The sequence below is a fragment of the Megalopta genalis genome, chromosome 1 (assembly GCF_051020955.1).
Source record: "Megalopta genalis isolate 19385.01 chromosome 1, iyMegGena1_principal, whole genome shotgun sequence".
Taxonomy (NCBI): Eukaryota; Metazoa; Arthropoda; class Insecta; order Hymenoptera; family Halictidae; genus Megalopta; species Megalopta genalis.
Genome location: NC_135013.1, coordinates 6,666,651 through 6,687,336, shown reverse-complemented (window position 1 = coordinate 6,687,336; position 20,686 = coordinate 6,666,651). Strand labels below are relative to the sequence as shown.

General features: G+C 32.1%; 2 protein-coding genes across 16 annotated transcripts; one reads left to right on the top strand and one right to left on the bottom strand.

The window, feature by feature from the left end:
- Positions 1 to 797: 797 nt before the first annotated feature.
- GatB (glutamyl-tRNA(Gln) amidotransferase subunit B, mitochondrial) lies at positions 798 to 3,652 on the top strand. Of its 6 annotated transcripts, none has more exons than XM_076519448.1 (11): positions 798 to 926; positions 1,108 to 1,251; positions 1,335 to 1,482; positions 1,553 to 1,666; positions 1,794 to 1,966; positions 2,069 to 2,217; positions 2,320 to 2,555; positions 2,635 to 2,820; positions 2,948 to 3,084; positions 3,168 to 3,291; positions 3,373 to 3,652. In XM_076519448.1, exons 2-11 carry the CDS (start codon positions 1,172 to 1,174, stop codon positions 3,586 to 3,588), a joined length of 1,563 nt encoding a protein of 520 aa, XP_076375563.1. In that variant the 5' UTR covers positions 798 to 926; positions 1,108 to 1,171; the 3' UTR covers positions 3,589 to 3,652. The 6 variants fall into 6 exon arrangements, with proteins under 6 accessions (XP_076375563.1, XP_076375549.1, XP_076375554.1 ...); XM_076519434.1 differs by having other exon boundaries at positions 873 to 1,027; XM_076519439.1 differs by having other exon boundaries at positions 879 to 1,032.
- Mbs (Myosin binding subunit) lies at positions 3,643 to 20,344 on the bottom strand. Of its 10 annotated transcripts, none has more exons than XM_033484559.2 (22): positions 19,562 to 20,341; positions 17,152 to 17,282; positions 16,951 to 17,069; positions 16,724 to 16,883; positions 16,469 to 16,613; positions 16,305 to 16,390; positions 16,088 to 16,233; positions 15,411 to 15,587; positions 15,090 to 15,169; positions 14,856 to 14,976; positions 14,668 to 14,776; positions 14,249 to 14,383; positions 13,477 to 13,662; positions 13,073 to 13,201; positions 12,123 to 12,306; positions 11,789 to 11,920; positions 11,364 to 11,562; positions 11,167 to 11,276; positions 10,899 to 10,970; positions 8,290 to 8,613; positions 7,443 to 7,538; positions 3,643 to 5,789 (listed from the first exon to the last, which is right to left on the bottom strand). In XM_033484559.2, exons 1-21 carry the CDS (start codon positions 19,808 to 19,810, stop codon positions 7,443 to 7,445), a joined length of 3,090 nt encoding a protein of 1,029 aa, XP_033340450.2. In that variant the 5' UTR covers positions 19,811 to 20,341; the 3' UTR covers positions 3,643 to 5,789. The 10 variants fall into 10 exon arrangements, with proteins under 10 accessions (XP_033340450.2, XP_033340448.2, XP_033340451.2 ...); XM_033484557.2 differs by having other exon boundaries at positions 11,771 to 11,920; positions 19,562 to 20,338; XM_033484560.2 differs by having other exon boundaries at positions 11,771 to 11,920; positions 15,411 to 15,551; positions 19,562 to 20,336.
- Positions 20,345 to 20,686: the final 342 nt, after the last annotated feature.

The window sequence follows — 20,686 nt, the reverse complement described above, 5'->3', positions numbered from 1 at the left end:
GGGCGATTGTGGCACCTCTTGTGGTGAGCGAGCGAAGCTTAGTTCGAGGTCCGACAGCGCCACTTTGGGGTAGTGGCAAAACGCTCAAATTGTTAGCCAAATTACCTACAGTCGCTTTTGTTTAACAGATTAACGGATTAGATTCCTTAGCGGGGAGATAAAGATAAAGGAGACGGTTACGAACAAAATGGGTCGAAAACATGGGTTTAATGGTAACATTCGAATGCAGATATTTGGTAATATAAGTCTTAGAAAGTAAGGTAAAAATTGATGGTGTTGAAACCATGGAATCCAAGCAGTTTTATGCCATTGGATGATTTTTGACGATGAAAGTCTGACACCTTCGCCTATATTGAACCTTCCTCTTTCGAATGATTTCAATAAATGTCGAAAAAGATACTGATTTAATGTAGTTAAGTGTCACCTCGTTTTGATATCAAAATTCATGATATTGATAATATAGAATAAAAAATTTAACAAGTTTATTTACACTGGTGCTTATAAGGTGAGATAATGTAGAAGTAGAAGCAACACATAGCATAATAACATCAACTGTGATTTTAAAATATCAATATCAATTTGCAGTTATTAGCTCGATATCGTCCTCGACATTGCAAAACACATTGCAATTCGTAATATTCTCTGAACTAAGGATGATACCGATTGCCCAAATGTCACTGCATTTCTCGATCCAGAGAATATTGTACTTGAATCGAGTTTCTTTTTCATCCCTAATAGAAAATGTCTATGGCTCCATCTCGTATTCATCAAGTAGTTACACAACTCTAGATAATACCATTTACGTAACGAAATCTGTACAGCAGATACCGATCTTCTGAATCTGTAAGACACTCTGGACTCCGAACCCCCTCCACTACTCGGAGCACATTCCAAGCAGATTCCGTAACATCGAACATCACACATACGTATGTGTATGTATGTAATAAAACTGGCATGTATTAGCATCTGTAAGGTTTTTGAAACTAAATTCGTTTTGCTGTTTGAAATAAGACCAGATATACATATTGTAATGTAAATTGTATCATTGCTCACTTTTATTTTAATAACAATGTTTTACATTTTAAGTGATTGATGACTTGTTAGCAGGTGTTGAGTTTTTGAGCATGTAAACAAGTGTTTCGTTGTTTCGCTTAAATTGAAAGTCGAAGAAATGTTGCTGTCTAGAAAGAGTTGTGTTTTTGTGAAGAAGTACCACAAAAAGATATGCAAAAGGTTTAAGTCAATGAACACGTGAGTATATAAAATATGTTGTTTCATATGTATGTATTATACGTTGAAAAGCATGTGTATATAGAAATAATATGTTCATACAGGTCAGAATGGAAACCTACGATAGGTTTAGAAATTCATGCACAAATTGCGACAACTTCAAAATTATTTTCTGGAGCTTCAACAGATTTTAATAGTCCAATTAATTCTTGTGTATCACTATTTGATTGTGCAATACCAGGAACAATGCCGGTAAAGTATAATAAACATTTTTAAACAAATTTAATTTTGTCCATATTTTTCCATTGTACCCTCGTTATAGGTATTAAATAAGAAGTGTGTAGAAACTGGAGTATTAACTGCTTTAGCATTGTCCTGCGAATTACAGAATGTTTCAATGTTCGAAAGAAAACATTATTTTTATTCTGATTTACCTGTAAGTATTTAATATTATAAAAAGAAATGCAAAAGTTGTAGCGTTATTCATAGAATACAGTAAAATAGACAAGTTAATCGAATCCATTTAAAGTTATAGCTATTAAGGTGATCAATATTCTATATAGGCAGGATTCCAAATTACACAACACAGAAAACCCTTAGCCATGAATGGGGAAATCAATTTTATGGTATTTAATCCATCGATACATAAAGAACCATATATGAAATCATCCATGATCAAGCAAATACAATTAGAGCAAGACAGTGGAAGAAGTTACCACCATGAAGAACTTGGAAAGTACTGATTATATCGAATTCTATTTTGTAAGATAACAGTATAGCAAGATAATAATTCTAATGGGATTATGAGTGAAACTTTCTTTTGTTTAATTTGTAATAGGAGTTTAATTGATCTTAATCGTTCTGGGGTGCCTTTGATGGAATTAGTCTTTGAACCAGATTTAACAAATGGGGAGGAGGCAGCAGCACTTGTAAAGGAGCTGTCAATGATTTTACAATTAATAGGCGTATGTTCATGTAAAATGGAAGGTTATATATATATATATATATATAAACAATTATTCTATTTAAAGTAATCATTTGCTATTAATGGATACTTTAAAATTTTTAATTATATGTTTGTAAATACAGAGGGGGCTTTGAGAGTGGATGCAAATGTCTCTGTAAGCAAAGAAAATGAACCTCTAGGCACTCGTACAGAGATAAAAAATATTGGTAGCGTGCGCGCCATTTGTAATGCTGTTGAATATGAAATAAAAAGACAAATATTGCTTCTACAAGATGGAGGTCGAGTTATTAACGAGACTCGAGCATGGGATGTATTAAAAAAAAAGACAATCATCATGCGTGAAAAAGAAGATAATCATGTAACGCATTTATTTATCAATAATTATGTTTACTATTATTCAGAACATTCTTTATAAAAGGAATGAAAAATAATTTTAGGACTACCGTTTTATGCCTGAACCAAATTTACCTCTTTTACGCATACACGTTGATGAAAATACAGAAAACAAGTATAATTTTGTTGATGGGCCGGCAATGAAAAAGCAAGTGCCTGAATTGCCAGGAGAAATAAGGAAAAAATTGATGGATTCTTGTCTCACACCTCATATGATCTTAGCAGTAATGGTAATTCACATGCACGAAGTGGTGATGCATTTCAAATATATTTTAACAAAATCTTCATTCTTTAATAAGTTTAAATAATAACTTTAGTAAACTTAAATAATAACTATTTTTATTTTTTATATTTTAGAGTGATCTAGAAATATTAGAATTATTTCGTACTTTAATAAAAAAAGATAAAAATCGTATCCCACAATTAACAGCACAAGTTATGTTAACTCACTTCATAGGTTTTATACAACACAATAAATTGGATATCAAATTTGTGTAAGTGCGCTACAGTAAAATAAAAATAAAAAATTATTGTTATACGCAATTTATTAATTAAATATTATTATATTAAATTTTAGCATGGACAATATAGATCATTTTGGACAGATGGTGGACTTATTGCAAAATAAACAGATAAATCACAACATATTGCATAAAGTATTAAAAATATTCTTCGAGAAGCAAGAAAAAGAACCGAAACAGGTAAACAAAATTTTTGAAAATATCAAAGTTATGTTACATTCTGTAAAAAAATGAGTATTTATTAAAATTTGTTATCAACAGATCGTAGAGGAGAATAATTGGTTCATGATCACGGATGAAAAAGAATTGGAGAAATTGTGTTTGGATATAATGAACAAAAATCCAAAACTCGTTGCAAAATTTAAGCGCGGGAAAACGAAAGCATTTTCAAAATTTATACATGAAGCACTTAAGGCTACCAATGAATGCGCAGACACACCTAAAATTATAAAAATATTTTCCAGATTGTTGGGTTAATAGAATAGGTTGTACAGTTTTGTAAAATATGGTGTTTCAAATAATAACTCTATAAATAATTGAATACGTCTATTTTTGTTTTTAGCATATTTACACATCTTCACATTTAAAATATCATATAAAACATGTAATCAATTTTCTTCTAGCATTTACTTTTATAAATCGTAATCACAAATACAAAATCAAATGAGAAATAAATATTTGTGGTCTAACAAATTGGAGACTAGTGCGAGGTCAGTCTCCTCTGTAACGTCAAAATTTAGTCTAAATCAGCACAAGTTTTCATTTTTTAACAGTTTTCATTATATCATAAAATATTTCGCAAAAAAAAAACGTCAGACCATATTCAATGACTTGCTCATCTACATAATACCTGAGGGTGGGACATGTTCGTTAAAGCGGTACAAAGTATGATAATAGGAACAATCTTTATCAAATTAATAAACTATTATTATAGGTTAATTTCGTCTGTGTTGTCCGAACAAGACAACATGATAATGTACATTTGGCAAAAGTTTTTAATAATCGTCAACTACGATTATTCAAAGTTTCATTATTATACTATGAACAACGTACTTTCCTTAAGCATTACATTTATAGATATCTTTAAAATTATATTTACAGTGAAGAAATGACACTAAAAATAGTCATTAAGAATAAAAAATATTTGACAAAGATTGAACTATTTATCACAAGTTGTACGTAATCGTTTCTCCAATATTCATACAATAACGAGTATTGTATATTGTGATGCTAGCTCTCATCTAAACACTTTTTTCAAATACAATAAGCACATAGATATTGCTATTATACAATGCAATGAAGGTATCTATATAGTAAACAGTTACACAAAAATTGTTATTCTGTAACAAACGTCATTATGAAATCACTATTTCAACTTATCCTTTTTACAATTCCTTACAATATAACATCATTAAAAAACATGTCGCCTACGCATTGTCATTTGTTCCTTTCTTTTGTTATATATAAACATTTTAATTTTCTTTTTCATTATCAAAACTAAAACTGCATTACAATTATCGTTACCTAAAAAGTGAGAAACATTAAATCAGTTATTAAAAGTAATAACACAGTTTTCGTTGTTGATACCAGTCAAAAACCATTATTATCTTTATATCGCATTTTCTATTAAAAGATTTTGATTGACAATTTGCAAAAGAATACGTTAAAACATACATAGATCGTTTAATACAAGAATTTTCAGTTCATTGTAAAATTGGCGATGATGGAAGGATTATAAGTTGCAGTCTTCCTGGAAAAGGCCACTTGAATAGCATCAAAGTCATCCTCTTAATATTCACTCCTTTTTATTGTTCTACTGTAACTTCGCAACATGTTACGAATGCTTTCGTTTTGCATTACAATTATGGAAACAAGTTTATACAATAAATTTAATATACACACATATATATATACATATATATATGTTCATACATATATATACATATATATATATATATATATGTTCATACATATATATACATATATATATATGTATGTATATATACATAAATATATATATGTATATATACTTCTGATGTGTTTTTTCATTAAGTAAAAAATTTTTTCTTATTAATCTCTAAAATGCCACATTATCATTTTATCTATTACATATTTACAAAATGTCCTTATAAAGAGTTAACATTGATAACGTGATTTCTTAAAAAAAAAAATAATAGTCATGAACATATTTGCCTTTCATTGATTCAAATGAAGTACATTTTGCTTTATAAAGCGTCGGCTCTAAAATGAACCATATTTATCTTCGAGAGGAAGATTTAAAATGTATGAGAAAAAGTAAAAACTCTAGATCCTTCACGGTCAGCTATTCACAATCCTAAGAATAGGAGCAATGTCTCTTTTCGCACTTGGCACAGCCATGCGAGATAATTTGCTTGATAATAAATTAAATTACTAGCATTAAGAATAAATTCATCAATAATGTGATGACGTAAATATACATTGCAAGAATACTAGCAATTGTGATCGTGATAATTTATTGTCTAAAACAATTCATTCAATGCAATTGTAATGCAATAGAAGAAACGCTATGCAGCCTTTTCTCTTTTTTTTAAATTTTAAGACCACCGGAGTTATTTGGATAACTTGCTGATTACTCTGATCAAGGCACCGTTTTCATCTTTTAGCCTCTGGTTTTCGCATTTTAATTGGTCCATTACCTAGAAAAAAATGTAGAAACTATTTTATTTATGTTATCCTTTAAAGATATATTTTATAAAAAAGGTTTACAAGGACAATGCCGTCATAGAACGAGTCAAGTGGATACTCACAAAAATAAAAGAATGAAAAAACAACATAAAAAGAAATTAAACATGGAAAAGGAAAATAAGCGAGTATTGTTGCAACTAGAGCTGTAAAAAATTAGATTAGCAATGTAACAATCGGGTGCATTAAAACCAAAGGAGCAACGTATGTTGTTAAGTGTAACAGGCAGGTGTAATTTTAATACTACGCAAAAATAGAAATATAGCTCAATTTAAAACATAAGCTTGTCTTTCTAACTTTTTAATAGCTTATTTAGAACTATAAATCCACTTACATATCCAACAGTGTGTATTTTCTATCATATCCGAAAATACAATTTCATAGCATAGAAAAAAGTAAATAAAATGTTCGAATATTATTATGAACATATTATTGAAATGTTTCAATTATTTCTAATGTACTATACCACCTCAGTACTTGAAATCCAACTGTTTTATATGTTTTCATTTTACTGCCTTAGATAACTTCAAGTTATAGTTTTGTGCAATAGTTATTTAATAAATTTGTTCAAAATACAAAGAATGTATAACTGTATAAATTGTAACATACAGAAATATATCGTTATCAAACATTATAATTGTTCGCAAATCGTGTCGCTGGTTAAATGAGACATAATGTGTGAATTGCATAATATGAGCAGTAAGAAACGATTGTTAAAGAATGCATAGTGCGGTAACAAAGTAATTTTACATTAAACATGCTTTCTTAGGAGACTGAAAAATCTATGCTAATATGAATATTTCTTCTGTCACAATAAAGCTCATTCTTCTAATCATTATATCTAAACTGTTTAGGTAAATGTTCAACACATAATTATAAATTATTTTTCAAAATTGAAATTATTTCTGGAACAAACTATGTTTCCGTAGTGTAATAAAAACAGTGTTTTTAATAAAGTTCAATATTAAATTCAATTCATGTTGAGAAATATGTTCACAAATAAATTGTATTAGTATAGGACAGACTGCATTTTTTTGTATCAGAATGGGGAAAAGATATTCAAGTTACTATTATGGGTAGCTTACAAAAGAAATTTACACAAATTAAACGCAATTTCACTGAAAAAGTTCTTGACCAGGTCGTAACTTTTATTCCTAAAAGCAAACTGTTTTTTTTTTTAATAAATTTCATTAGAAAGTATTCTCTCTAAAAAATTAGAACACATGAAATGTACAATAACCATTGTAAGTATAATTAGTAATGCTAGATAAGTGTAATTGTAACGAATCATAGCACAGTTTCTATTAGGAGACAGTAATTTGTGCAAGCTCTCAAATCGTTGCACGATAAGCTGTTACAAGTTCTTCGAGACGAAACTATTCGCTTCTTCTTTTATTATTTTTTTATGATGTTCGTAATTAGATTCGCGTACAGTTTGCGAAGCTGTATTTGTAAGATTAAGTCAGTGAGCGACATCGTTTCAAAGTTTTAATATTGCGTGATCAGAACGTAAAAAAGTCGTAAGTAATCAATTAATTAATGAATTAATATTGTACGTAGAGTACGATGTACACTGTTAACGCAGATGCTGTCATTATGTCCTTTACCTATTTAGTAGTATTGGTGAGTTTGGATACGACGCGGGTAAGTGCCCGATTTTCGGCTTTCAATCTCTCATTTTCAGCTTTGAGCTTTTGTAATTGCTGTAAACAGTGAAACGATTAGCCCATATCCATTGTCCCATAAAAAGCCCCCACCAGACATCGAAGAAATGCCTATGAAACACTTGTTATGCTAAATGATATACAGCAGATGCTCGATAAGTAACCGCCTTCTCGATAAGCCCGCTTCTAGAGCAGCTCCTGGCGCAGCTTATTTATCGAATGGTGACTGTAATATATGTAGTATTGTCTTTGATACCGACCCAACCAAAATATAGATAACGAAAACCACACGAAAGTAGTAATCAAAAGGAAGTACAAAAGTGCCAATTAAAAACCATTATACTGCATAAACAATAAGCGTGATTATTTAATAAAGATACTAAAAAATAAAAGCACCAAAGAAATGGCAAATAAAGAAGAAAGCAATGCATCAAAGCTGCGTATTTTCTCATTTTTTCTTCTTTTATTTCCTTTTCTTTCGAATTAACCACTCCAGAAATGTTGACCTTCCCTCTGTATTTAGCCGCAACAATCAAAACGTAATATAAGAGAAAAGAAAAACTGTGACGTGCATTCTAACTAAGGAGTATAGAATTAAAACAAAGTCTCATTAAGTATGATAACATACATAAATATTACATATCACGATATTTTAAAAATGTCTTGTTACACTACGGTTTCATGAATTACTTGGTTTTCTTTTTTAAAATATATTTCCAAACTTCACGTTCAGTGTAATGAATAAAAGTTACAATGAAAATATAAAAATGGAAAATATTTTGATCCTTACCTTTAACTCCTCTTCCATTTCCGACAATTTCCTTTCCATTGCTCTCCTTTCTCGTTTCTCTGCCTCGGACAAAACCGTTTTGTTTTGAACATTCTGTGCTTTGTCCAACAAATTTCTGGCTTCTTTTAATTGTTCGTCTGATCGCCTCAGTTTTTCTTTCAGCCTTTCATTTTCCACTTGAGATTCTTCATACAGCTTCTTATAATCCAATTCACCGTTCTCAGATGTTGTAGATTTTATTCTAGCTGATATGGAAGGTGTTTCCGATGATAATGATGAAATAGATCCCAGTCTGTTAGATCTTCCAGAACGATCATTTCCACTCTACAAAATAAAAATGTATGTAAATAAATCATACACTTGTAGATAGATACTATACACTAAGTATACGCCGTACACGAGATACAAGTCTGTTGCAAAAAATCGTATAACAATTTTTAATTTTGCACCCCATTTGTTAATGTAAAGAAATAGACTGTTGTACGATTTTTTTCACAATGTTACATCAATTAAAAGACTGATCATTTTGTGTTCGACTAAAAGTAACATAAATCTTACAATGTATCCCTCAGAACTGGCTAAACTCTGCAGACTAGAGCTTCTAGATCCAATCTGAATATTTGGTTTTGCTTTTGTTTTGTTAAAGCTTTCGGTTCTTTGTACGTGTGCGTGATTATTTGGATTTAGATTTAAATAACTGTAACTTGTGGAAGGTGCTAATCGTAAAGATGCAATATTTGTGGGCAAAGTTATGCTTCCATATCCTGATGTAGTTCCGCCATACGTTGTATATGGATTCTGATAATTTAAATTACTAGTAGAATTCGAATAAGGAGACTTTCTGAACGAATCACTGGATTTTGTTGTTTTGTTTAAAAAATTTGGTAGGCCAACAGGGCTTGTGCCATTAATGCCAAGCAGGCCTGAATAGCTATTTTGATTCAAAGGAAACAACCCACTTATACTTCGCGACCTATTCCCAAAAATTGAACTTCCATTTGCTGATGCTTGAGCTCTTAATCCTGCAGCTGTTGTTGGCTTTCCTTGAGATCTCTTTCTATAGGATGACATTATTTACTGGATAAAATTACGTCACGAGTTTTTATTGGCTTGAACACACGTTTTCTTGAAGTTGCTGCTGTATCATTACATATCATTTATAAAATGAGAACAGAAAACCACAACAACGTTGTAATTTTACAATTGGCTCACTTCGTCGCGATATACACGGATTTAAACGATCTAGTTCTAATGACAGTCAGTACTTGACTGACGTACATTGGGTGGAGGAACTTAAGACATCAGCCAGTTTACTCCAAAGCATTGGTTTGGTATGCTATTTATAGGTCACATACACAAACTTGCACTAATATCAAAGTTGTGTGGTTTAAAATAAATATATGTGATGTTTCACTTTTAAGAGATATTATGTGTTTACTTAATATTATGAAATGTGTCAATTTACTGTGTAATTATAATTAATATATCAAATTACGCCAAAAATGTATTTGTTATCTAAACAATGTAATTTAGATATTTTTAAATGAAACACATATTCGTGTTTGTTAATAGAAAAAGATCGTAAAATTTATTTATCAACTTAATCGCAATTATTTCGTATTACTAAATTTATGAAATCTATTCAAGCTTCTATATTATATAACAGATACTTTAATTATTTATTCACATTTGTTGTTTTTTCGGCTTATATTTAACCGACCTGAACGCTATAATGCAAACAATAAATAAATTTCGAGCTACTTTAAATGTCAAAGAGTCACATCGTTCCAAATGTCGATGGAATATTTTTAGCCACTGCCAGGCCACGTTCATGATCAATTTTTTTTTCGTTTCTGACTCTTGTTTCATTTCTTTAAACTGTTCTTTAAATACCTATTTAACTTAAAATTCAATATCGATATTATCTACATTATTTATTTATTATCTACAATTATTATATTATTTAATTATAATATCTGTAACTCTTGAATAACGATGTTTTTCTTAGTATAATAATTCAATAAATTTTCAATTATTTTTGAAGATCATAATATTTATATTACATAAATTACATACATGAAATATGTTGCAATAGAATAAAAATAATAATGAAATCATAAAGTGTTCAATTCAAGTATAATGTAAAAATATAAAGAATTTAAATATTATGGCATGAGACACAAAATGTTCATCTATACATTTGATTTTAATACATGATCCAATGGTATATAGGAGGATAAGAAATGGAATACTATTTTTAACAAAGCATGCACGAATAGAGGTTAATCTTCCCAGAGACTATCCCAAAAATAACACAAAGCTTCTGCGGTTCACTAAATTGCGTTCATATTATAATAGTTATATGTTATTACAAATACGTACTAGAATTATTTGGAATAAAAATGACTTTAATAAAAGTAATTGGAAACATTTAACATATAACAGGTCGTTATTAAAAAATTTTAAATTGCATTTCGAAAACTAACTTTCAATTTATAATTACTTACTTTGCATGCTTCATTTTCTTGTTTTATGCAAATTGAGTAAAATAGACATTTCAGATATTATGCATAGCCAGCAAAAATAATGAATAAAATTAGATAACTTACCTCATTATGATTGACTTTGGATTCATCACAATCGCCACCAGCGGTTAAGTCTTGTTTTTCAGGATCAATTTCCTATAAATTGATAATTCACACTTATTATAAATTAGTAGTTTCAAATGAGTTATAGCGCTACTTTAAACATTCAAATGTTAAACAGAAACGAAAACGTGTGATTGAAGAAGAGATGAAAATAACGAAATGAGATATTCGTCGCTGGTTAAAACGAATATAATTATTTTATTCGATTTAAGTAATGAATGCTACTAACGTCCATATCAACATGAACAACACCCGTAGACCGTCTTTTAGGTCTTCGTCTCCTTTGTATAACAGCTTGTGTAGCTTGCGCATTTCTGCTATCGTTCTCTTTATCTTGGTCTGAAACAAATCGGCAGGGACAAACGAATAAATTTGATTTATGAATTTCAGCCAGTGAAATGACCTTAATATTATTCGTATGTATACCCTTATCTTCAGGCTGTTTTAACGATCGTCTAAGTGGTAATGTTACAGTCGTCTCTGCGCTGCTTGTTGCAATAGTTTCGATCGGAGCTGATGACGGTCTGGGTACACTCGAGCCTGCTGAAGGTCTTCTCATATACGCCGTTGTAGTATCTGCATTAGGTAGCGTGGAAGTCCTGTTAGTAGCATCTTCTAACTGAAACTGAACAATCAGATTTTCTCTTAGATTTGACACATATCACATTTTACTTTGCACTAAAGTTTCAAATGCACAAAACTTCAATGTAATCATAGAAAGAATTTCTCTTTAGGGGAAAGAAGTTAAATAAGAAAAAAATTGGAAATCAGCTAGAATTTATTCTTGAACAAAATCTTGACTTATTTATCTAAATATATTAAGAATCACAAACCTTGCTTCCATTATCTACCTTCAACCTCCAAGAAGGCCTCCTCTCAGGCAAGTTAACTTCTTCAGAAGGTTTATTTGCAGTCACCGTAGTTGGGGTTGCAGTTGTTATTGTAGCTGTAATTGAGGCTGTATTGCTGGTAGTGGTTGTAGGCTGGGTCAGTTAAAAAAAAAATGAATAAATATTTTTTAAGCGTTTGTTACTGTTAATGGGAAATTTAGTATTTTATGATTGTTGCTGTCACAATAAATGAAAGTAAACATCGCTTGTGTGTGCCTGAGTTACGTTCTAAATTAAAATAAATGCTTAAGACGCTTTTAAGCAACTTTTATTATAGCGTGTAGTGATGTTTTACCTGCGTTGAAGTTATCGTCGAAGGAATTTCGTTATTTTGTTGCTTTTTCTTCACTAACTGCTCTGCACTTTTGATTTCGTCTAAAGTTACACCTTGAGTCGAGCGTCGAGTTTCTCTTACTCTCTTCGCGTGCGCTTTTCTTTGCGTTTCGCTTTCTTCATCACGAACAGGAGGGACAAACGACCTGAACAGACATTATATGCACGTATCGTTAGAAACAGTGAAGTACAATAACATTTGTAGAACGTATACAACAGTCTCTTATAAAATATAATAAAATTCCAAAAAGCATTAAACATTATTATAAACAAAATCCATAAGCAGTGTTTACAGATATCACATAAAACAATGATGCCTTTTATGTACGACAATAGAAATGATTCTGCTGTGTTGCTGTCGCTTGTAATCGTATATTAATGCTGCATTACTATAGTGTGACATTTAAAAACAACAAAGGCGATCAAACTAATAAGTAATGGTACATACATGTGTGGATAGAGGTATAATTTTAAGATGTTTCAAACATGCTGACGTTTCATGTTTTTGCAACATTGAAGAGCAATTCGTTAATGTTTGTCTATTTCTGTTATTCACGATTCCGTCCATTTGGAATTATAAACGTGACCTGTTTGCTGGGATAAATTTTCGAACAGTCTTTCAGTATCAAACCTGAAGCTGTACTATCAACTGAACTCGACATATTACATTTCAGTGGCAAAGTTTCCAAATTAGAAACATGATTTTGTACTAGTGAAGATAAGGCAGTGGTTATTGGGACAAGTAGTACTCGGAGGATTGTATATAATGTATGCAACTTAAAGAAATAATCACACTACAAAGCAACTGTTCCATGCCACTGCCAATAACTTAATATTGTGTGTAGAAATATTGTAGAATATGCAGTCACACGTCTCAAGAGAATCTTCCCAGGTCAAACATAGGGTACCCACTTGAAGAAATTCTTGAAGATATTTCCAGGACTTAGCTTGCTTCCTCCTGGTGTAGTAGGAGTTCCCGGAACTGCTACTGAATTGTTTGCACTCGATAGAACTGTGGTTGTAGCTTCCACTGGTTGAACGCTACCCAGCCACATTAACAACATCGCACGATGCAAATATGAATGCATGAACTTCAATTTTAAAGGCACTCTAACATACGCTAAATTACGATTTCTCGGAGACATCAGACTTTTAGAATACTAATGTTGTTTCTAATCGTGTCAATTGGTTACTCAGATTATCTACACTGTTTTCAATGAAAGATAAAATGACGCCCCGTTTCGTTATTCTTTTAAATTTAAATTCGTCAAGAACAAATATTACTTTGCTCCCTTTTCATTTTATCGAATATTTACCTGCGCATTTGATTGGCTGGAATAGGACTTGTTGTTGTAGTTGTTGTTGTGGCAGTTGTAGTAGCTGTAGCTGTAGTAGTTGGCAGTGTGCTCGACACTATTGTTTTGGATGTGGATGTTGGTGAAAGTGTATTGCTTCCCTGTGGCAGTCTTGATAGTTCCAAGTTTAATTTTGCTTCTTTTCTTCTAAAGTTAAAACAGTACGAGCGTTACATCACGTGAATAATAGAAAAACGATCTTTAGTTCAGTAACTCGAGTCTTATTATATCAATCAATCAATTAATCCCACTTATTTTGATCTTACGGAAACAAATCAATTGTGTCAGATTAATATTTGATGTTTCAATGTACATACAAAAATTGTTGGTTTCATTTAAGCCAAGCAAAAGCAAGGAATGAAGGGGGCTTGGTAAATTAATGATCACAAGTATAAATGAACGATTCACACGCACACGTTAAAAAAATAAGTGTATAAGATTCAGAAAATTTGTGGTCCAAACTTGAGAGTCTAATGGTATTCTTTTTAAACTTCTGGGGCCACCCGTTCAATATTTCAGAAGCTTTCTAAAAGATTATGGACTGTACAATCTACATCTATCATTTGGACCACAAATTATCGAGAAATTATTTGTGGAATGTGCGAACCTTTGATACAACACTTTGGTAAATTTCGAGTGATCATATATTCGCTTGTAGCACTTATGTATAGTTACTATTAAAATGATACCTACATAAAAGCATTAACATATACCACGTATGAAACGTGCGCACCTGTGGGTTTCGCGTAGAGATGCAGAGCGAGTCGTAGTATTGGTGTGAGTAGGAGTAGCTGCGTTGCAGCAATGGAGAGTAGGGCAGGAAAGCGCCTTGATGCGAGCTTGTAATGCCAAGTACTGCTCATAGAACCTGCATAACATGCATCATGCCATGCATACGACTACACTAATTTTTTTCTAGACGTATAAAAGCTCGACAATATACGTACTACGCAAAATCTTTGAATATTAAACTTATTTCAATGCGGAAGTTATTTTTGATGTAAAACTAATATATTGACTGTAATATATGAACAAAGATAAAAAATACTGTCGAGAAATTTAAAGAAATCCGCAAGTCGTATTAAATAAAACGGCAAAATTTGAAATACTACGAAAACGATGTACACGATCAGATGTTCGATTTCAACTTACTTTTCGTCTGATTCAAAACTATGCGTTCTAGTTAATACCACGTCAGGTTCAGTGTTCAGTTTGTTTGACAAAGTCGGCGATTTGATGTTTTTGTCCTTCTCTTCGAGTCCTATTCACAGACAAGAAAATAATTCAAATGTTACTAAATGATCGTAGGAACACAATCAAATCTTTGGGAAAGAACTTACTTGTGGATAAAGAATTTGTTGCATCTGGTTGTATGTATCTTATCGGGCGTGAACGCCGCCACGATGGTATCACTCCTTCTTCATTGCTATCAGTCTGTTGTTTTGGAGGCATTATTGGAGCCTAAAAATAATAACATTATTTTTTACATATTTAACATACTTTTGTATGCATATGAGTCTGTGACAGACTAACCTAAATATAGCTAAAATATGTATCAACAGAGGTTACATTACCTGATTAGGAACTTTATTCGAGTCAGTAATAGATGAATTATTCTGGGTTGTTTCTTCCCGGTTCGCTCTATTTTTCTTTTCTGTAAACGTAAAATGGACATAATGAATTTAGCATTAGTTTTAATGTAGAACTCTCTAGGAAAAAAAGGAAACTATAATTGATTATCCATTTATGTAGTAAAGAAACTTGTTTCAGTGTCAAGAAAAAACACTCTTATAGCGAGAAAGAATATAGCAGAGAGAAGTTATATGTATCGTATAATACATGCAACTGAAGTTTAACTTTAATAATATAAGAACAGCCTTACAGACAAAACTCACCGTCATCTGTAAGACATGAAGAGTGGTTTGATTCGTTAGACTTATCAGATTGATTGGAGTAAGTGGAAGAATGTGATTCTGAGCTAGTCTCAGATTCACCTTCACCATCACTCTCCTCCATATATGTTTCACGTGTCGCTTCTGTCCATGCAGCATTGTTACAAGAAATACAAATTGCTGTTAAGGTAAGTAAAATAGACTTGCGAAACTGAATCGTGTGTAATACATTCTTTATGAGGAACGAAAGTTCCCATCTAATTCAATATTTCCCAATCATTTATAAATTTGAACACAGAATACTATTAATCTTAGAACCTAAATCTTTGCCAACTATTTAGTACAGAAGATTAATGTTCTAATACATTTGTAATAATACAAACAAATGATTGAGAAATCATAGCACATATTTTTGCTCGTTTTTGACACAGAGTGTTCTAGCAGTATTACTTTAATATTAATCGCAAGATTGCTGCACCAAAAATAAAATTGTTAATACTACAAACTTCTTATAGTATGTTCCTGCTGTCTGGTAATACTTTTGGAACATTCTGTACACACATGTAAGCTCAGAAATTCATTACCATTTAGTATTGTAATTAAATAATTCATTAAAATGTTGAAATGTGAACATGCAAACTGCCAAACACTGTAATAACTAGTATGAATGATGAACATACCAACATCACTATTTGTTCCAGTACTAGAGTTTTCTTTATCAGATTGAATTTCTAATTCGACATTTTTAACTTCATTTGGCATTTCTTCTTCAAAGGTTTCCACAGATTCTTCTGTTGTTAACGTATTTTCATTGGTCGTTGTTACACTATAATAGTAAATACAATCAGTGAATTGTATTTTCTTTTTCATAAACTACAATTATTTATTTTCACAAACCATTTCATCATAAGTTTCTGTTTGTCTCTTAGAAAACTTAAGGCTGATAATATATCTGTATCTGCGATATCAAATGCAGTTTGATCCTGTCAATATAAAACCATGAATGAAACTGTTACAGTATACATGGTATAATTGTAAGAATAAGTGAAAGTTAATCTTACAGCATAGTTCTTAATATCCATATTACAGAAATTTTCCACTAAAAGCTTGCAGGCTTCAAATTGTCCCCAATGTGCTGCAGCATGCAAGGGTGTCCAACCATCAAAATCCTGAGCATTAACATCGCATTTAGCCTGCAGTAAAATGCTGAAAGATGTGAATCTCGAATGTAATAAATAACGAGTATAAATTTTGCTGATTGCAATCATTTAAATATCATTACAATTTAATATGGTAAAACTATTAAATAATCATACTTCATAACTTTAGTATAGCCTTTAGCAGCTGCAACATGTAATGCGGTAGCTCCTGTTTTGGGGTGTACTGAGTCTTTACCCGTTGCTCCTGACCTCCATGCTTTAGCGTCATTTAACATTGATCTTTCTTCTTCACTTCTAGCATGATCACAGTCTATGCCTATAGAATAATAGTTTTCATTAAAAAAGAAACTAATTGTCGCATACTTCTTATACAAAAGACAGACCAGATTCATTTATATGTTGCTGTAACATTTCCTCCATCTCATTGCTTTGTGCAATGTCAAGAGCTAGTTCTCCATCATTGTTAACTGCAGCCAAATCACATCCTTTTTCTATTAAATATCTAAAAAAATGTATTTACTTGTTTAAAAGCATCACTAAAGTTTAAAGTTCTGTTGCAATTCTAATTAAAAATAAATACTAACTTAGCAATAGATATAAGACCACAAGACGCAGTTGCATGCAGTGGTGTCCATCCTTCATTATCACCACGGTTGATATCAGCTCCCTTTTCTACTAAAAACTCGACCATGTCCAAATCATCATTGATACAGGCCTATAATTAAAATATAATTATTTTTAACGATGAGGCATAATCATTTGAACAAATGACATAAAATATAAAATAGTATTGTATTAATTAAAAGATACAGTTTAGTTTTCTGAGAAAAGGACAGTCATGGAGGATATGTTCAAGTGCTGATAAAAGATAAAGTCTTATTCATGCTTATGTTATGTAGCTGTGCAACATCAAAATTCTAACAAACTACATGATGCAAGATTGATACAATTTAAAGAAAATCTGCTTGTATATATTGCTCGTAAAATATATACTATTTGAATATTTAATTTCTTCAACAATAGCAGTATTAGAAATGCTAGAACATTTACTACTTCTATTAGTTTTAATATATAAATTAGAAAATTTATGCTAAGAATATTTGGAAATGGGTTTTCTAATTAAACGAAAAAGGATGTTATATATAATAACATTTTAAGACAGAGGACACATAGAATACAGATACTGCAGCCTCTGACTTCTAACAGAGAACTATAAATAGCATTTGATGCCTGATGTATTTTCACATTCTATTTTCGCAAATCCATGAAATGCCTAAACTTCCTCTATGCTTAAATAACAGTAACAAATAGAACATAATCTACATAAAATGTTGCAGTGTCTAAAAATGTTTTAAATAAATAATTTATCTGTCATACAATAATTCGAAGAATTTTGTGAATGATTTGGATTGAATTCAGTAATTACATAACTACAGTGGAATTCATTCATAAATGTTACATAAATTTTAATTTGTATTTAATGTAAATATTAAATGAAAATTATTGTGAAAATGCATTTTGTTGATAATATCATATTAATATTTTAGTGGTTCTATGTAACTTTATGTAATGTTAGTAAGTACAATCGTTTTTCTTAAAATATAAACACAAATTTGTATTAATATGTGCCTTTTAATTATTATTATGGTATTACATACTTATAACTAAAATTAAAAAAAAATCTTAAGATTTAAATTAACATTAATCTTTGTGAAATAGCAGATGTTTTTATATTTTGAGCCACTACCAAAATGAACGTCTTTTACAGGGCTATTTTAAGCCCTATCCTAACTTCAACCTATTTTAGCAGTGTCAATAATTTAAGCATTGTGCCAAAACATGTAGCATTTGTATGTTTATTCATATAATACTAAAAAACCTGATATTAAAAAATTTCATGCAAACAATTGTATTATTAACGATATGTCCGCTGTTGTATATGTAATATATCAACATCATCACATTCATATTGCTGATCATCGTGACATAAAATAACAAAATATATACATCATTAGTAAAAAAATTATCTGCAAGGAAAGAAAAAATAGATATATAATGTAAACATCTAAATAAACAAAGATCTGTAGAGTATTCAATCATTGTAAACATTTGCAATTTCAAAGACGCATGCACTTCAAATAAATTAACATTTAATACAAATTCTTTTTATTTAGTATTACTCTAAAGATGTGGCAGCATCAGAGACGTTATCAGTGTAAATAATTGTGAAACTACAATTACAATAGCCAGGGCAACACGGAGTAAATTCTGTTAATTACTCTCTAGCCTGACCATTTCTTCACTACATGCATAACATCCTCAAGCAAATATAAGTTAGTAAAAAGACAACATCGCGTGTAAATAGTCATTTTTTCATACTATATGAAATAAAACAATCATGATCATCAAACATTAATATTGAATATCGAACAGCTGAACAAGCGGCGTTATTAATTATAATTTTCTATTGAAATTACGATGTTCGTTTTGTCGCGAACGATTAAGTATATTAATCGATTCCGTGCAAGCATGACAGTGGAAGTCAAGCCGAGATACAAATCCTTAGCGTTTTCTCAGGAAATCGCAAACCGGAACAATTTTGGTTGCACGGTAGTTCTGGGTGTTAATGATTGATTGAAATTTTGCCGCTGGTACATGAAGATCAGCATGGGTCAGTGGATCTCGGAACCGCGGTGTGCCGCGCCGGTCCATCCGTTCGTGGGTTAAATGCGTGACATCGATAGTACAGGAGGAAAAGTTTTGCTAGCGATCGCACTTAAATTAGACAGCTGGAGTATGTTATGTAGTAGCCATCTTGCGATAAGAATTTACGATTGAGGGGGAAGAAAAACATAGAGGGAGAAAGCGAAGACTGGGAAAACTCGGTCGGAAGTAGTTGCGTGTTGTACAGACAGAGATGTATATCGGAAGGAATCGTGGTGTATAAACAGAAGCGCGGAAGAAAGGGGGGAATGAGAAGGAGGATGATCGTACCTGGTGTAACGCCGTGAGACCATCTACGTTTCCGGTGTTGATATCCGCCCCCTTTTGGAGTAATCGTACGACCTCCTCCTTGTCGCCTGCCGCACACGCTGCAAGGAACACGCAATCCGCGGAGAACTTAATCTTCCTGGCAACCTGACGTGGTAGGGCCGGTTCACGATTCGTTTCGGACTGTTCCCAACGTTTGAGCTGTTCAGCCCTCTTAAACAGGGCCGAGCTCGAACGACTCTCGGCAGACATTGCCCGAGAAAACACGCACGATTGCACTCGTAGAACCTTCTAACCACTTCGCACGGTCTCTTCTTCTCTTTCCCCTATCCTTCTACGTGCTCTCTTTCTCTCTCGCTCGCTCGCTCTCTCTTTCGCTCTCTCTATCTCGTTCTTTTCTTCTTCTCCGCGTTTTTTGGATCTTACTTCACCGAGGCCACTACACTATTCAGTTCACTTTGCGTGATTCGACACGCTGAAACCGCCGTTTTCCGCTTCTTACCTCCATATACGACTACGAACACGGATCGCGTGTGTCGCGCGATGAAAATTATTTTACGTTAAATAATCGCTCGTTCTGACGGACCACGGAGGGAGCGGTCGGTCGCCTTCACCAGACTCGGTTACAAGGCGGCTAGATTCGCGTGCTCTTTGCTATTCTTGGCCGTCCCGTAGCCGTGCGAGCTGTGTCGAAACTTCGAAACCAACGAAACAATCTGTAGCCTAGCCAACATCACACGACCCTGTGTTCCTAGCTTTCTTCCCTATAGAATTTTCCCTCGCACCGATAGAATGGACATCACGGTCACGGTGGATAGAGACGCGGAAATGGCCGTAACATGGACACAATTGTTCGACTCGCTGCAACAGTTTGGCCGGAAACCAGTGTGCCATCTCGTGCTAACAACACGGAACATGTCAGTGGTGAAACTTTTGGCAATTTAAATCTTTGACATTCGTGTACCAAAAGATTGGATAACTTTAACATCCTTGTATAGCTTTCCGCAAATTATTCTTACGGAAGCGAAACTATCTGGATTAGAAATCGTATCTTTTTAATATCTACATAAAATTGGAATGAAACTCGTTTCAAGTCTACAAAAAACATTGTAGATTCTACAACATGAA

Excerpts from the sequence above, each read along its gene's own strand:
- Mbs (XM_033484557.2), bottom strand. The coding sequence starts at position 19,810 with ATGTCTGCCGAGAGTCGTTCGAGCTCGGCCCTGTTTAAGAGGGCTGAA. Across the intron at positions 14,777-14,855 it reads AACAAATTCTTTATCCACAA|GACTCGAAGAGAAGGACAAA; the intron begins GTAAGTTCTTTC and ends GTCTGTGAATAG. Across the intron at positions 13,663-14,248 it reads TCTCTACGCGAAACCCACAG|AAGAAAAGAAGCAAAATTAA; the intron begins GTGCGCACGTTT and ends TTTTAACTTTAG.
- GatB (XM_076519448.1), top strand. The coding sequence starts at position 1,172 with ATGTTGCTGTCTAGAAAGAGTTGTGTTTTTGTGAAGAAGTACCACAAA. Across the intron at positions 1,252-1,334 it reads AGGTTTAAGTCAATGAACAC|GTCAGAATGGAAACCTACGA; the intron begins GTGAGTATATAA and ends ATGTTCATACAG. Across the intron at positions 1,967-2,068 it reads CACCATGAAGAACTTGGAAA|GAGTTTAATTGATCTTAATC; the intron begins GTACTGATTATA and ends AATTTGTAATAG.